The sequence below is a fragment of the Falco peregrinus genome, chromosome 5 (assembly GCF_023634155.1).
Source record: "Falco peregrinus isolate bFalPer1 chromosome 5, bFalPer1.pri, whole genome shotgun sequence".
NCBI classification, from domain to species: domain Eukaryota; kingdom Metazoa; phylum Chordata; class Aves; order Falconiformes; family Falconidae; genus Falco; species Falco peregrinus.
This window is the reverse complement of record NC_073725.1, coordinates 43,333,495-43,352,027: the sequence shown is the minus strand read 5'-3', so window position 1 is coordinate 43,352,027 and position 18,533 is coordinate 43,333,495. Positions and strand designations below refer to the sequence as shown.

Sequence of the window (18,533 nt, the reverse complement as noted above, 5' to 3'; positions counted from 1 at the left end):
CCACTGGTCACTTTGGGTCAGTTGTCCTGGTTATGTCCCCTCTCCAGATCCTGCCCAACCCCAGCCTACTGGTGAGAGGGCAGGGAGAATGTTGGAGAGACAGCCTTGGTGCTGTGCCATTACTACCCAGCAGAAGTCAAAACACTGGTGTGTTATTGCCACCTCTCCAGCTACCAACACAAGCACAGCACTGTGAGAGCTGCTGTAGGGCTCAGCCAGACCCAATCCAAGATTAAATAATTGTCTTTATCTGTTAATTCCAAAAGATCCATTTTTATAATAAAGGTTGGGTTGTTTTGTTTTTTTTTTTCATTTGCATTAGCCTTTGAAAACTTTCCATGTCATCTAAATCTCCTAGTGCTACAGAAAAATTATCACAGATAGATTAAGAACGTCAACTAATCTGATGCGTGGGAGATAAGAAACACAAATTTTAGTGGTCTTTTCCTTCTTTTAGTGCTCCTGCTAAAGGCAAAATCCAATATACTCTACAGACCATACAATTATACCCATGTATTCCAGCAACTTAATGCAATTGATTGTCTTAATTCCTGATTTTAGTAGCACTACAGTATCATCTCTCATTACCTCATTAATTCAAATAGAAAATCACATCAACATGGTTTCTTCAGTCTTAGGAGTAGTACTAAAATTCCTTATATGGGCTCCTTATTTTCTTTTAATTTTGCAGATATGGCCTGGCAAAGACTGCAGGAACAAGTTACAAAACAATGAGGTAGGGTGGGAAGAGCTGAGCGTAGCTGGGCAACCTGAGGTGTGTGACTGAACATAAAGGCCTGTTGAAAGAATTAAGAGTCTAAAAACCCAGGTAAGAAATTTCTATGAATGGACTATGAGGTTTCCATGAGTCTGCAGGCAATTCACCTCTAAGCTGCAATGACCCTCTCATAGGCAAGCAACATGAAGTTACCAGGTTATGTAAAGATTTGTCTCCATGGTAAGTTAGTTAGTGGAATGAACTGAAGTCTTTCAAAGCTACCATTGTACTGACACTATCGGTCTGACGCAAACTTTCTGCTACCATGTAGGATGTCAGTGCATGCAATGACAAGACAATTCTACTTAAAGCAGCCTTTCATCTTTCATTTGATTCACCATTACCTAATGCAATGCAGTCAACCTACAAACAAATACACTTAAGAGATTATTGCAGTCATAAATACAGGTATTAAAAAATACCCAGTCTGACTTGCATGAAATGAATTGGAATCAGATACTTCCATCTTTGTGAAATAATTTACAGCAAATACAGAAACAACTCCTTTTTCTGAAGCTACTGTGGATTCAAAGCTGAGAGTCAAACCCCCCCAAAACTCTGGAAACATAAAAATTAGACTCTTCATGTTAAGACCCTTTATTGATTTTTAAGCACACTACAGCTTTGATGCTGCAAGCCAGTAAAGATCAAAGACTACCAGAAACTAGTACATCTCCAAGACACTAAAAATGAACCGTGAATTAAAAATAAAAGCTGCATTAAAGGAGGATAAAACTGGAAACAAATTAATGTTATACAATGAGTGCTAGTGCTACATTGGTGCTTGCTGAAGTTTTGCTAGTATAATATCTGCTCAGTTCAGTTTGCCTTTGACAAATGGAAGATACTTTTCTCAGTGGGAGACCGAGGGGTCTTGGTGTGTAAAAAAAAAGATAAGAAAGGAAAAGGGGGGAAAAGAAAGATCTTCCACCTTCTCTGAAGTTAAATGGAACTCCTAGAAATGATCAGTGTGTTTTTTCCAAGTGGAGTTGTTGATCAGGAAAATTAGATACTGTCTTGGTCTGTTCAATGCTATATGCTTTCTAAAAGGTATCAGCAGGCACCAGGTTACAGGCTTTATTATTTATTTTCTTTTCAAAAAAGATAAATTAATTAAATTTCTGAATGTATCTATTTAGACAAAGAGATATGAAAAACTAACAAAAATGCTCAAAGCTCAAGGCTACACCTCTATCATTTAGACAAAGCCCTTTTGTCTTCATAAAAATGTCTGTTTCACAGCTGCTATATAAAAAAGACTTGATTTTGATGTCTGTTGCTTCAGTAAAAATCATTAAACAGAAGCTCTATGATCCTTAAAAGAACTCTGCCCTGAGACACACTTATATCACAACTTTCACTGTTGAATGTCTGCCCCGAAAAGTGCTAGAAAAGAGAAAAATAAGTCTGACCTGCAAAGATCCCGGATATGCCTCAAAGCCTCATATACTAACAAACAGTGATGCAACCACAGTCATTCTGTGAGATTATGAGCAGACAAATCAATAATCTAAATCACTCCAAGAGGCCTCTGATTTGGGGAATGAGTTCAGTGAAACAACACTGGAGAATTGTGCAGTGCAGAGGAGACCAAAAGTGCATTTTTCATCTATGTCACATTGTGCAACATGGTGACGTGCTGAGATAGAAAAAAGTTTAGTGGTATTAGCCCTGAGAGGCAGGGCTTGTGATTCCAGGTGCAAAGTTACGATACCGTGTTGCTTCAGCAATTCAGTATGCATCCTGCTATATGAATCTTTCAACCTCCTCAGTTTTCTAACCAGGCACTGTCTTAGCTTTAGTCACACTGATCCTTTTCTGCTCATTGTCCGCATCTCCTAAGGGAGAAAAAGGTCAAGTTCTCAAAGAATTTAAATTAAAAAATGCTTAATAAATCACATACAAACAATTTATCTTATATGTGTTTCTAGAAACACGATGATTTTAAATTATAAATCCTCTGATGAACCTCTTCATGAGCAAGATTCAAAAAAACAAGGGTGATTCTTTAACCATTCTTCCAAATATAATTTTTTTCCTTCAGAGAGTGTCCAAATGTATTATCCCAGCTCACCAAGTCTCTGGAATGAATGTTTAAATCTGGTTGCAGTATAAAAATACAACAAATTAAATTCTTCCAATAACTTACAGTTAAGAAGACTGAAATAAGTTCCTAATGTACTCATCTGAGAAAATAAAATGCACTGAATGGTGTCTGCCCTTATCTACAGCATATTTATTTTGTCCCCTTTATGTAAACATTTTCTGAGAAATGATGCTTCCACTGAAAACTGACTTATTTCTATTTAATCATTGTCTCAGTCTCAGTTTACTTGGAGATATGCTCTATGTCATGGGGTCAAAACCAGACCTGCAACAACCCTGTTTGAAACAATGTCAAAAAAATAGGAAAGTGCTGTCTCATGTTCTGCATTCAGTTCAGGAAATATAAATACAAATTATCTTGCTCTGGGAAGCAAGACTGCCATAAAAGTTAATCTTCCTTTCTTTCCTGACTAGTACTGTATTTCACAGTATCCCCACTGATTTCTTTAATGCTCCTGGGACTTATGTAATACTCCTTTACTCTCACTCAGTCATTTCATTGACTCAAATACATCTTTTAATAGCAGTTCACAGGTCAACTATGGGAGTAAAATTTTAAAACCATGTCCCTTTTGAGAGCTATAAATACTCATTAAATAAAGGCCATTACCCCTGTGGTAATGTGGAACCAAATTCTCCTGAATGTGTATTTTTCTGAATTTAATAAAGGAAAACTATTTGGAATAATAATAATAAGAAGAAAAAATACTAGCATTCAAAGGAAAACAAAAAGATAAATGTAATCCACTGAATATAGAGCTAGTTTATATTTCTATTTCACCCATATACAAATACTAGAAAACTTTACACTTCTGCATTAGATTTAAAGAATTTCTCTAAAAGGCTTAGTATGTCTTAAGAGGGCAAGTGAAAAATTTACGTTTTCTGTATTGTTTGGAGCATGCTTTGAAATTCAGCAGACTCTTAAGTAAGACATTCAAGCAAGTCTTTGTAAATTTAAAGTTTCTTCCTCTAGCTGCATGGGAGTCAGATAATTTGCTTTGAGGCTACCTGAAATGAATGAAACCTGTAACTTCTACATTAATGCGAGGACTCAATTGTGTTTCATGCACCCAGTGAGCAGAATCAATGTAGAAATCCACAGTCTATTTTAAACTGTGAAGTAGAATAAGCTGTTTCCTGAGACCTTATTCTTGAGTGACTTCCCATAGAATTAGGGTCAGTGATATTGACTTGTGAGAATTTAATTTTAAACTACTCAATCCTGGAAATACAAATGTCCGGAAGATATTAGTTGGCATCTGCAGCATCTCCACTGCAGGTACTCCTGCTGACAGCTCAGGACGGTAGCCTGCTCGCTCCACTAAAAATAACCAGGGAATTACAAAAAACACCATGAGCCACCTATACCTGACCTGTGGCACCTCTCCTCTCTACCTCAGGCTAGCTAAAACCAATAGCGATATCAAGCCAACAGCCGTGACAGCTGCCAGCTTTGGCTGAGATGCCACAGAAGCCAGGCGACAGGTTTTGTGCTGCAGCAGCCCTGAGCAGCTGGGCGATGCTGGCGGCTGGCTCCAGCTGCCCCTTGCCCTGGCCAGGTGAGTCTGGTGCTGAGGCAGTAGCAGTGGGGCTCCGTTTTGCTTGTCATCAGCGTGCCAGGACTTCTTGTCCTCCTGAATATCATTATGTCTTTGCTCATTTGTAACAGGATGGAATTAATTAAATGTCTGAGTAAGGTCCACTGGAACTTCCTAATAAGATCCTGTATATACTGGCCTTGTCACAGTCAGTGGAGGTAGTTTCTAATGGCAGGTTTCACCTTCCTCATACATCTGCAAATTTCTTTTCAAAGGCTTGTTTCAAATCCTTGAAAGAGGCCCACCCTAACTGTATTAAATCCTAAATAATCTCTTCTAATGACAATGTCTATATGCAGAACAATCAACGTTGACCCCACAAAAATTATCTTCAACAAATGGTTTTATCCTTTGATTGCTGTTCCTTTCCCACTGTGATACCCAACTTTTTTATCACAGAAACAGCTTAGGCAGCAGTAGGAAACTTACGTTCAGATCAGCAGAATAATAAACTATCTGATTTCTTTCACCTAAGAACTTTTGCTTGCCTCTTTATAAGCATGTTTAAAAATAACACTGTTTCTTCTGACTCACAAAATAAATCAGTATTGAGTGCCAATGAGGAACGCCACCACCACCACTAAAACAGGCATAGTGAATATGCTTCACCTTAGCTGCAATGGATTGTATTCTCCTAGAGCTGCCACAGAGAAGATTAGAATTATCTCAAAATCTCACTGCAGTAGCAGACTTTTGACTAGTTATAATCAGATCTCTTCTGGTAATATTCTGTTTGTTCCTTGAGCTTCTGCATTGCTATTAAAGTCTGTAATTTCAATTTAGATGGATGATGAGTTGGATATTGCAGTCTCCATGAACAGCTGTAATATCAACATCTTTCACCTGCATAAATGTTGAGAGGGTTGATCTGAAGAATACTGTATCTTTGCCACTAGTTCAATGGCCCATCATTTTGGTTGGATTATTATTCCATATACAGAGAGGTTTATACAAAGAATATGTAGTACAATCTGAGGAGAGAAAAACCCAGTAACTGCAGGGAAATTCCCTTAGGTTTTCTCTAAATGCAGACCTTAACAGAAAAGTTCATGCTTGGCTGTAGAATCCCTTTTATGACTCTGCAAGTTTGATCGGTTGTATCATAATTGGTTGTATCTATGACAGATAATATTCTTAAACTTCCTGAATGTGGAAAAAAATGTGAATATTAAGAGAAGACACCAATATAGACCATAAATTATGATTTTTAAAAAGTGGCTTTTTACTCTTGATTACCATTTTTCTTCCACTGTGATATTCAGGAGGAGAAGAAATGTCTTCTCATCCTGCATCCATACAGTATTTCCTCATCATATGGTTCATTACTGTGCCACTGGTGTGTATGGTATTCACTCTCAGTTCAACTTTTAATGGATGTGATGACTTCAGCTAGAGACAGTTTGCTAAGTTGTCAAACTTGAGATGGTAAATTCTTTCTCAGATCATCTCCTCTTCCTTACCTTTTCAACTAAACACAATTTATGATTTGCTTTCACTAACATAAACTTAATGTTAAATCAAGAAATACTCAAACTGGATAGTAATATATTTGTATTGCAGTTTGAACTAGTAGGAGAAACTTCAGTATGACTTTCCATCACTATGTGTTGTTTAATTAGATTTTATGCACTCAGACATTGCTAAATACAAGCTTATTTGACTTACAAATCCTTATAAGCAACATAACAGGTAAACTAGGCTGATCTGCAAAACAATCCCAGGTACAATAGTGAGAATATTTTTTCCTATCTCCATGTAGAATTCCTGTCCTCATAATAAAACCCGAGTCATTTCTCAAATGTCCTCTATTTACACTGCCTTTTAAAAATCTCTTTAAGCTCCCTGGAGACATCCATTTAAAAATAAGATGAAAATAATGTCTGGAAAATATATCAGGGTAGTAAAATTAGGTGAAAATAAGATGAGGGCAATGTCTCATTGTAATAAGAATAAAAGAAAGAGAAAACATAAAGAATATTCCCAAAACCTAAAGAGAGGAAATATTACTGATCGTGACCTAGAAAATTCCACAAAAGTCATACACTTGAATATTGTATTTCAAACAAATATTAAAAGTAAAGTAGAAAGGCATCTCTTCAAGCTCTTATCAACAGGGATAACTATCTAGTAAACCTCTATTCAGGTCAATTTTGAAAAAATATTAAAAACATTAAATCCCTTTGTCCATCATGAAGGAGGAAAAAAAATTCTAGAATTTTAACTTATTGGAGTTGAACTCTTTAGAGACAATATCCCAACAGAGAATAAATGTCCCTTTTAAACTGGTTTTATGTGGTATGGTTTGTTTTTCTTTTGTTTCACTTTTTTTTGTCTCCTGTTTTAACAGAAGTATCTGATTGTGCATTATTAATTTCACAGCATGTAATGAAATGCTATAATTATTTTTCCATTTTTAAGGCACCTGTCCATGTTGCAACATACTTAATGTGACAATTACTGTACACAATCAACAGTGGTAATTTAAGTGCAAACTACTCACGCATCCCTAATGCAGCTGCTTATTATTTTCCACCAAAGTTAACTTGCAAGTTAGATTACAATTAAAATTAAGCAATCCTAAAAAAGGTCATACTTATAATATTTGGGTGCTACAAGATAAATATTTGAACATAATTTGAACTTTGACTTAAAATAAATGTTTATTTTTGTACCTTATTAATTGTAAGTAACAGGATCTATTTTTGTTAAAATTTTTAACTACATTACCAAAGAAAAGTTATTTTAAACAATTATTTTTTTATCTACTTGCCTCCTTTATGGATTTGAGCTTTTCTAGGAAAAATAGCTGTATATATAAAACTAATTGACTATACAACTACTTGATGAGTGGCCTGTTGTCATTTGTGGGTGTTCGGACTAATCCATGAAAAAATCTCCTAACAGCTCATTGTTTTTACACCACAGAAAGACTTAGCTGAGATTGTGGCTTTAGATGTTAAAGACTACCGAAGCCTTTTATTTTCCAGGCTTCTGAATTACTCTTATAATATCCAGAACATTTGAGAAACAATTTTTAGCAATTTATTTGCAAGTTCAAAATATGATTTATCATTAAAGTTCAGTCACTCAACATGTGAACTGGAAATAAAACAGAAACTTTAATGCAGTTCATTAAATAATTTCTATCCCAAGATTTTACTAGATATTGAAGAGAATTTAACAGATGTGGCAAATAAATTGCACGATGACTTACACTTGAATAGTCAGAACTCCCTGCACAGATTCAGGGAAGCACAATACACAAACTCTCATTTGCAAAGTTTTCTACTACATCTAGAAGTGGTGTATTTGGTCATTGTGTTGGAACACCATTAAAATGCCCAATGGCATTAAAATGCATAGCATACACAGGGAGGTGAAATACATGCTTTTGCTACACTGCTATTAATTTCTAGATTTTACTCAGAATCATATTATGATTTAAAACTTACTTTTCCCAGCATTTAATCCTTCTTAACAAACAACAAATGGAACAGCCAGTTTTCAAGGAATATATCAGTTTTCACTTGTAACTGAATAACTAGTTTTTTCTTTGTTTGTAATTTTTTGGTAATCCCACATAGTGAATAAAATGCCATTTCTAAACAAAACTGATTGCATATTCTGTACCTGTCTACATAAAAAGATACATAATTGAATAGTAATATTTTTGCATTTTATTCTCACTTTGTGCAGGTTGCTAACTCATTTTGGTGGATGTCATCCCATCAGAACGATAGGGTTGTATACTGATAGCTACCGATAGGGATGGCAGCAGAATATGAAAATATCTGTTGCATAGAGAATATTCTAGAGAAAGGAACTGTGTGTGAAGAGGGGAAATGGAAAGAGGTTTTAAAAAGATTTTCTGTGGCTTTTCACAGAAACTTCTTTTGAAAGAGAAATGGTAAAAGCATTTTTAAGATGCTAGAATAATAAAAGCCAGCACTGAACTGGGAGGCACATGGGAGCTCTTCCAGTCTGCTAGCCAAACAGCAGAATGTCAGAGTGCCGAAGCACTCTGCTGGAGCACACCCACACTTAGGTATATCAGATATTTTAAAGAAATAAAATTTATTACCTTAATAAGAACCTGAATATATCCCATGGCTTTTGATGACCTGAAGTACCAGAAGCTCATCACACAAGTCACACTTGATTCTTTCCATCTGGAACTCTTCACATGGGCTTTTTCATTTTTTAGGCTTATTGCGGTGGCTTCAAGATACAGGAATTTTCCTGAAATTAAATGATGTATTCCTGAAAAACTGTTTTGGACTTTCAAATTAGACTCCAAAACTCAGCAAAGCAAATGCAGAGATATATATTAAGTATATGTTCCATGTAGTTCCCATACTAGTGAACCTCAGCCTAGGGTAAAAAATGACCAGACCACATTCCTTGTGTACTTGTTATATCAGGAATAAACTGGGAACAGCTTAAGATTTGGATGGGTCTTTTCAGAACAATGAGAATACTTCCATGTTTCCCAGCTACTCTGATGACGTGTCCTGGCCCAACAAGATTAGTTACTGTTTTGACAGTACATCATACCATAGCTACACCATGATAAATTCCAGATTAAGTTTTCTGAAAGATAACCTTCAAAACAGCAAGCCACCCTATACTAAAACTTGTGAAACAGAAAAAAAACACCTTCATTCATTTATAAATCATTAGGTATCCCTACTGATTCATATTACCTTTGGCCATCTGTACTCTCTAATGTATGTATATTAACTCACATTTAAATTATTTAGTCAGGAAATTGCAAAAATAGATGCCTACAGTTACTATTTAACCAACACTGTTTCCCAACACTGATACGGTCCTTGAGTTTTCCATTTTTATTTTTAATCAGAAGTATAATAAATTATGCAAGTTTTAAAAATATTTTTCCTTTGTACAAAAACCAATGTGTAATTCATATAATCATAGATGTAGTATAAATAAAATACCGTTAAATTACAATTGCACATCTACTAAAGTTTGTATATGAATTAGACAAAAAATTTTTACTTCATTAGAGATAAAGTGTGCTCACTCTAACTTTGACACTTCTCTGGCTAAGTTACAACGATAGATGTTTGCCATAATGTTATGGGATGAGAAACTTCCTTTTTCCCTGAGGTCAAGAACATATTTAACAAGTGTAGTGACATATTCATGATGATATTTAAAAAAAAAAGGTAATTAGAAAAAGCAAATGAACTTATTTTTTCTACATCTGCTATTTTGTCTGTTAAAGAAGTCATGTACATACAAGATCTCAAAAGCATGCCATATCGTGGCATGTGTCTGCTAGGAAGATGTGACTAGACTGGGTTGGGTGCTGGGCACATTGATGTTTAATAGTAGACAAATGACTTCTGCTTAGCAGAAACCAGACAAAACTGAAGCAATCCAACCCAAAAAACTTTCACAGTCTTCTTTGGAAGGAAACGTGTCTGGCTGAGGTGGTAGACAAGGGACATTCTGTAAGAGCCCTTGACCTAAATGACTGGGACCTGTACTGTGGGACAGTGGACTGATCACAGCTAGATGGACTGATCACTGCTAGACAAGCTTGGCCAGGAGATAATAGGACAAATGACTTAAGTCCAACCAGAATGATATAATTCTAGTAATATGTAAATTTTCAGCATCTTAATGTTGAAAATGGAGGTCCTAATAGGGGTTAGAATTAAGCAGTTGCTAGATATAACCTCAAGAGCTACGGTTTTGAAAGTAAGTGTTGAAATCCATCTTTGTGTAAGGACTGATCACTGAATACTGCGGTGTTCTGTACTGTATATGACATTTTAACAACTGAGCTAAATTTTGGGTTCATTCTCTTATGATGAACACAATTATTAAGTGCTATCAGTTCTAACAATACGGCCAGATACCACTTTCATCTTTAAAAATTTGACTGCATTACAATTGTGAAAAGTGAAATTAATTCTAAATATATTTATTTGAGAACACAATTTCAAGACTATAGGGCAGCTCTTGAGTAAGAAATGGAGAATTTAACCTGTTTGATTACTCACCACAACAAAAACACTTGCAGATTATAGGGTAAATTCCCAGGTTTGAGAATGATTTCAGCAGCCATTTTATTCATACGTGAAGTGTATTCAACAAATATATCATGGAGATACCTAAATCTATGTTCTAACAGAACTGGCTATTTTAAAAGCCAAATGAAAGACAGGGACACATTGATGGGCAATTCTCTTGTACTGCATCTTGCTTTGAGATCAGTGAAATGCAGCCAGGCTGGATTGTCTCAAAATTTTAAAACATATGAACACATAATCTGTGTGTTTATTTGTGTCAGTTTCGCCCTCAGTCACCTTGGCAAGCTTTCACTAGCCCCTGAGTTTCTACATGTCTTCAAGTAAGCTTTGGTTTTATTGGGTTTTGTCCTTCAGCAGTTCATATAAACTTTCAACAACTACTAAATACAACTCCCACGCCTTTGTGCAACTCTGCTGTGGAATATTTCAATTTAAGACCAGTTCTGAGCTCAGCTTCAGTTACATCTTTGCCTGAGCTATGGGACCTTCAAAGGCAGAGGATGAAGGCATGGAGTTTGTTAAGAAGAACTAGAACAGATAACTGGGTGCTTTGGCCAAAATAAACCAGGAGCTGCACTGCCACTAACAAAGGAGGTTTATTTAATTAAATTTATTTGTTTAAAATAACCTAAAATTAAACTATGAATAATCACTATGGGTAACTTTAAGCTTCATGGAAATTAGCTCAAGCTCTGGAGAAGCAGGAACCAGTGGATCCTAGCTGAGCTAACTCACCCTTACAAGCTGCAGCTAGATCAAATGCCTCTCTCCTGACAATTAACAAATAATCTTGCTTGACTCATACAGCAATACTGAAAGGAGAAACAACTGAGAATCAATTTTTCCTAACTTAAAGTCATTTTACAACAGTAATTAATATTTTGATATTGTTACACATCTAATTCATTATAAATGACATCCTGATTAGGCATGGTAGAACCCCCCTGCTGCCTGTGAAAGGAGGTATGAGAAGCTCCATGAAGACAATTCATATCTCGTTTATGAACTGACAACATACCAGTTCTATTTCCAAGCGTGTGGTCCCCAGGAGGTCTATGACTTTGAGGTGAGCTGACCCCTAGCACCCAGTTAAAACTGTCTGCCAGGGAATTTTGCCAGCCACATCTGCCATTCTCAAAGGTGCAGGAAGTTCCGCATTCACTCTCATCTGTATTATCCCCACAGTTGTCTTCAAAATCACAGCTTTGTTCTGGTCTGTAACACTTGCCATTCTGACATTGCCAATAGCCATGTGAGCAGGAGCCTGAAAAGAGAAGAATGGGGGTGTCCTGGTGAATCACACTGCCGTGCATCCCAGCAAGGTTACTGGAAGGTTACATCTCAGAGAGTTTGATATTTAGGAGGAGGAGGGTGGTCCAGAGCAGTTTTATTAAAAGCCTTTGGTTCCCCTGAAGTGCCAATCCATTATCAGTTTATTTCTTTTGTATTTTGTCAAGAGATTGCCTAAATAAATGACTGTTTCCCTTGTAAAGCCTTTGAGGGCAAGTTCCAGCCAGGCATTCCTTCACTAACAAAGCTTTCTAGTCTGACTTAATTGCCGACATTCTCTTTTCATGTGGTGTAGGATTAAACCATTTCATTTTAGCTCCAAATTTGAGCTTTGTTTGCAGCCCCAATTTGGAAGAAAAAGCTTCTTCTATTTTAACTACAGAGGTTTGCCTTTTAATGGATTTTCTTTTTGTTTTGTTTTTTTTTTGTTTTTTAGGTGAGTTCAGTGGGTTGATGCTGTCTTTTTTGTGCACTATTCCTGGCATTAAGGGATAATTCTAATATTATTCAGCCTAAAAATTGTAGGACTCCTTTCACAGGATCCATTTCCAAGCTTCATGTTTTCATTTCAGATCGGTTTCTGCAGGGGTCTAGATAAAAAGCAGCCCTTTCAGTACATTCTCTACTGAGGAAGGGAGACTCAAAATTCTGAAACGGACCTTCCCTGTTTCTTTCATCAATTCTGCTCTGCCAGAAATAAATGCACAAGCGTATTTTATCTAAAAATAGGAGTGACACTATATTAGCTTATCAGACATAAAATTAACATATGTACATGTATGAAAGTTGCACAAGTATGGGAAGAATTTGAGTTAATTGATACTGAAAATACTAAATACTAAAATACTAAAACTGTATTTCCATTACCACTACCTCAATTTAAAGAAGGACCTGACGGATCTAAATGAAATTCACATAGGCTGGATTTTATTAAGGGGTCAGAATAACTGCTTTATTAACAAAAAGAAAGTAAGAGATGAGGTATTCAGTTGGTGCACTGGCAGCCTCCACCCCTAGGACTTTTTTTTTGCCAGACTCTAAATTACAAATGTCCCAAACTAAGTGAAAAAGCATTGCCACACACCTTTGATGTAGGCTTTGGGTAAAGTGAAAACAAGCCTTGAATCACCAGATACTAGCTAGAGCAAACAAGCATTAACCCCTCTTTTTGAAGTAAAAAATCTTCCTAACACATAGTTATTAAAAATAAGTAAATAAATGAAAATAAATATTGGAATATAGAAATAGCTAGAAAGTCTTCCAGGGAAATTATTCATTTTTAATTCCTGATTTATTAATGACAGAAAAGCATGTGTCATGTTTACTCTAGATGACCATGTATGATTTGGCTTTAAACAGCTGCTCAGAGAAAGGAGTTAAAAGTCCTGAACTGAAAGAAGCAAGTCAGAATAGAAGTCTGATGATGACTCAGAAAGTCAGGAACATCAGGCTGAAGTTAAGTTTAACTTAAAATTATTTGACAAATTAAGGAAATCTCTAGATCAAAACCTGGTTAGTGTTATACAGGAAGTTAAATTACATATTAATAGTAGTACGTTTTGGTTTTTTAAATCAAAATGCAGTTGCAGACCTTAATTTGCCTATATACTTATGAGAATTTAGAACAGATAAACGAAATGTTTATCCATCCCTACAGTAGCTACAAAACAGAGATGAAAATCTCAAATTTCTGCATTATATTCCAATCTTCTTGAAGCTGGTCCTTTAAATATCTTTGCTTATTGTAAATAAATTACGTATGACAATTATGCTGATAAAGATAAATAATATCACAGAATCACAGGATGCTCAGGGTAGGAAGGGACCTCCAGAGGTCATCTAGTCCAGCCCTCTGGTAAGGCAGGTTCACCTAGAGCAGGTTGCAAAGGATCACATCCAGGTGAGTTTGCAAAGTCCCCAGAGAAGGAGACTCCACAACCTCTCTGGGCAGCCTGTTCCAGTGCTGTCACCCTCAAAGGCAAGAAGTTCTTCCTCACATTCAGGTGGAACTCCCTGTGCTGCAGTTTGTGCCCATTGCCCCTTGTCCTGTCACTGGACACCACTGAAAAGAGCCTGGCCCCAGCCTCTTGACACCTGCCCTTAAGATACTTGTGTGCATTGATAAGGTCCCCTCCCAGTCTTCTCTTCTCCAGGCTGAACAGGCCCAGCTCTCTCAGCCTTTCCTCATTAGGGACATGCTCCAGTCCCCTCATCATCTTCACAGACCTCGGCTAGACCCTCTCCAGAGGTTCCCTGTCTCTCGTCAACTGGGGAGCTCAGAACTGGACACAATACTGCAGATGTGGCCTCACCAGAGCAGAGGAGGGGATCACCTCCCTCGACCTGCTGGCCATGTTGCCCCTAATGCTCCCCAGGGTACCACTGGCCTTCTTGGCCACATGGGCACACTGCTGGCTCATGGGCACCTTGGTGTCCAACAGGGCTGCCAGGCCCTTCCCCGCAGAGCTGCCTTCCAGCAGGTCAGCCCCAGCCTGCGCTGGTGCGTGGGGTTACTGCTCCCCACGTGCAGGACCCTACACCTGCCCTTGTTGAACTTCAGGAGGTTCCTCTCTGCCCAGCTCTCTGGCCTGTCCAGGTCTCGCTGAACGGCAGCGCAGCCTCCTGGTGCATCAGCCACTCCTCCCAGCTTTCTAACATCAGCGACCTTCCAAGGGTACACGCAGAAAATTGCAAAAATACTATTGTATGTGGGATTACACTATTTACTACTTTAGTCATAAGCATTTAGCAGTTAATTCTCATAATTCAAACTTGTTTCTTTTTCAGTTCCTACTTTATATCAGCATTGCTTTAAATTCACCAGCAAGTTAACTCATGTTTCAGAATGACAGCAAAAATACTGATGATAAGGATATTCCAAAATTTGTTAAACTTGTGCTTCTTAAACTTATTATATGTAATGGTATTATCATTTATGTTTTCCAAACTTAAATCCAATCAAATCAATGACATAGTTTACAGTTCTCAGAAATATCAGCATAACACATCAGTAGGCCTGAAAGGCTAGATCTACTTTAAAAGATTTTCAAGAGATTTTATTTACATTCACATAGCTAGAAGTATACCTGTTCCTAAATCAAAGCTAGAGTTCCTGTAGAATCATAATCTGATATAGAGGCCAGAGTAATTAATCAGCAGGCTAAGAGTTTGACATCCCAGGGATAGGTGCTCTCTAAATAATTTAGATCTCTGAGTTTTTCCCTGCAACAATTACTCCATTATCATTCTTGCTCTGAGTTGATATTATTTTATGACTGAATTGTAAGTATCCTTAAAAAAAAATAATTGTTAACAAGAATATCTTTCCTCTAATATTTCACTAGTATAACCCAAGGACACAGAGTAAAGTGTTTTCATCACAGTTGATGATGCATAGAAATAATGACTTGTCAGCACAGGAATGTGAAAAATGCACCTAATTTCAAAAGCAAAGCTTTGGAAATCACAAAGATTTTTAAAGACTTTCAGAAGTTGAAGTGCTGGAAAAAAAAGAAGACAACTTAAAAAATACTACACATTATCAGCTCTTTGTAAACAGCCTGTTTCTTCTAGGATTGAGTGCAAACCATTGAATTTTTGGTTTTGCAAGACTCTCAAGTACCTTGACATACTGATCTGCGTTCTGAGCAACTGAAAGTCTAAAAATAACAGCTGCAGTTCATTTGCAAAGGGACTTTGAGAAGAAACCCTTAACCCAAGTTTCTCCCATGACAAAGAGCTGATGAAGGCTTCTCCAACAACAAAAACTTCCTCAGCTGACTTCTTATCTTGTCCATTCCCACACACAAACACAAGAGAAGTCCTTTCCAGTAATCAGATCCACTGGTATTAATATTCACATCCAGTAATACTAAGAATCAAAAACATAAACAGCAAGGTATCATTGCTCAATGTAATTGTCTCTATCCATGACTGAAGCATCTTCTTTGTTCTGTTTGCTGGTCCTTTATTGTTTCTCATTAGAAAAGGATGGTTATTTACCAGTAACTCAATACACTTTAAGACTTACCCAATCTGTGAAACATTCAGTGTGCCCTAACATTGTGCTTTGCTGTATTTAAGATTAACAGAAATCCTGAAGGGTAAGAGGAGCCAAAGACAAGATGGGTGCTCAGTGGCTCTTCATAGTTTATTTGATATACTACGGGCAGGGCAGGGGAACTCTAAAAACACTATTATAAAGAATACAAGCTTCACTTTCAAGTGCTTAGGTGCATGTGAATGTGCATTAACTCAAAAGAAATAAAAAAGCAGGTTGTGACTGAAGAGGGTCTTACTAGGTCTTTTTAACTCCTCCACTATTACAGTACTGATATACTAATACTGTCAGTATTTTAAATAGTGCATACTTTCCCATGTTGTTTGAGTAATTCTACACCTATTTAGTCTATAAAACATGCTAGCAGGTCAGTTTAAAAGGAAATTCCCAGTTAATCTCTTCAGATGGGAAATCCCCATGGTGAATAAGAGATCCAGGCCTGGATTCATTGACTGGTACTCCTACTATTGTAATAGCATTGACTGTTTTGTTCCTTGCCAGAAAACCAGAACAAGATACATGTATAATGATTATTACTGTGTTAATCTGATGGTTTAAGTCTCCAACATAAAGAAATGGACAGACAAGGAAATCTGCTGTAACAGTACGTGTGGATAATGGTAACAGGGATCTATTAGTTCTTACCCACAATCTTCCCCTTCCAAAGCCAAGTTGAAATTTATAACTTATCTTCTTCAGGGTGGACAAAGAAATACTAAGACAAAAAGGAATCCACATCTAGTTTTTAAGCAAAGCTTTTTCAGAAACAATTGTATACATCATATGCATCTACTACAGTGAGAAATATTGAATACTAACATGAAAAGCTTAACTCATTCACCTGAGTTTACTCCTAGTAAATAAAATAAAATAAAATGAAACAAAATTGTGGTTTGCCACGTTCCAGCTCAAACAAATTAAATCTAAATATCTAGTGCCTGAACTCCTTAGCAAAGATACAGAATGAAGAAATGTTCCTTAGATATAAAATCTACAATCCTAAAAATATGTTAAAAAAAAATATTTTTTTGTTGTCACTCTTATTACTAGTATGCATTTTTAGGTCAAGAGGTTTAAACTCAGTCTTGCATCTCCAGCTTTCTCCACCGCATATAACCTCTGTGCCATGTGATAATAACTTGGTGCAGCAGATCAGAAAGGAAGCCAATCAAGCTGCCTTCTTAAGGTGCCCAGGCTTGATTCCAAATTGTATTGTGACCTTTCGAAGCACCATTCAACAGCTCAGCTAAAACACGTTGTATAACTGTACACTGACACTTTGCTTGAGCAGCCAAATGTTATAGTGCTTTTATCAAGGCCTGAACTGATGCGTAACTGATGACATCTCTACCTTAGAGCCCAAAGTGGTTTAGTTGTGACCTCTAGTGTAACATTCCAGTCATTATCTAATTGTCTGAAGGGTGGAAGAAGGTATGGCATTTGCATTTTCTGGTGCCTAGTGCAGACTTTGGTCAGTGGTTTTGCTGCCTGTGTTTCTGATGGGAAAAAAATCTGCCCATTAAATCTAAAAGATGGCTTGAAGTGAAGCAGAAACCCATAAATCAGAGCAGTTTAAGGATGAAAAATGGGGTGCACAAACTCTGAATAGCTGAGGTAATTCAGAAGGGAATTTCTATAGGGGACAACCAAAGGAAAGCTGGGTAGACAGTGAAGTAAAAGCATCTGATGATGGTGTAACGTGGGCTGAAGATCTTCACTGGCTACACTGGAGTATGTGCATCTTTCACATTCTCCACTACACCTCAAGTTGTTGCCCAGAGCATATAGTGGAAGGTGGAGCTGCACTGCAGTGATAAATCCCCTTTGTACAACTTGCCAGAGATGCCAGACTATGCTCAGTAAATGTGACAGGTGAAAAATGCTTCCCTCAAATCCTGCTCAAAGCCTGACCAACCAGCTCTCATTCACAGGCACAGCCCTGACTCTAAGACCAGAGGGCAGGACACTGCCCTGGTCAGATCTAATGCAGGTGGGAGAAGACAGTGGACATGGAAGCCCAGAAGTTCATGAAGAACCAGAAGCTGATTCCACAGCTGAAAGTATAAACCAGAATACTTTTAGAAACCCCTGCTCAGGCAAACAAAGGCATGAAAAACCAAATGGCTTAAGCAGTAAAAGTACAAAATGGTCACTGAGTAATTGTAATTATATGTCATCAAGACCCCAGATGTCTCTTCCAGGAATTGGCATAATGGTTTCAAATTGTCATAAGCCTGTTCAGTATTCAAAAGGGGAAATAATGAAAGATGTATATCTATTATCAGTTGGGGATCTCTACTATTTATTAATGTCAATCTATTCCCTTAAATCAGTTTTAATTTTCAACAATAAAGATGCAAATTACAAAGGAAGCTGCTCTGGAATATTCTTAGTTATGTACAGATGCAATGAAAGTGAAACAGGTGCAAGAAACATAATTTGTGCAGAATTTCTATAAACAATTACAGCGTTTAAACTCTTTAACAATATCTGAGTAAGAGTCAGGTGTAAGAGAAACTACAAAAGTCCAAAATGGATTAAATTGAATCTCATGACCACTCTGAATCCTTCACCTCTCACTGCTCAGAAGAAGGAAGTTTCAAGATGACTGTATTTATGATATGATATTACAAAAC

At 37.0% G+C, this 18,533-nt stretch overlaps 1 protein-coding gene across 1 annotated transcript in view; it reads right to left on the bottom strand.

The window, feature by feature from the left end:
• MALRD1 (MAM and LDL receptor class A domain containing 1) overlaps positions 1-18,533 on the bottom strand; it is a 282,749-nt gene that overhangs the window by 129,469 nt on the left and 134,747 nt on the right. Inside the window, exons 26-27 of the mRNA XM_027777677.2 lie at positions 11,566-11,811; positions 8,567-8,724 (exon numbers count right to left, since the gene is read on the bottom strand). Of these exons, the coding sequence (XP_027633478.2) occupies positions 8,567-8,724; positions 11,566-11,811 (404 nt within the window). The remainder of the gene's footprint in view (positions 1-8,566; positions 8,725-11,565; positions 11,812-18,533) is intronic.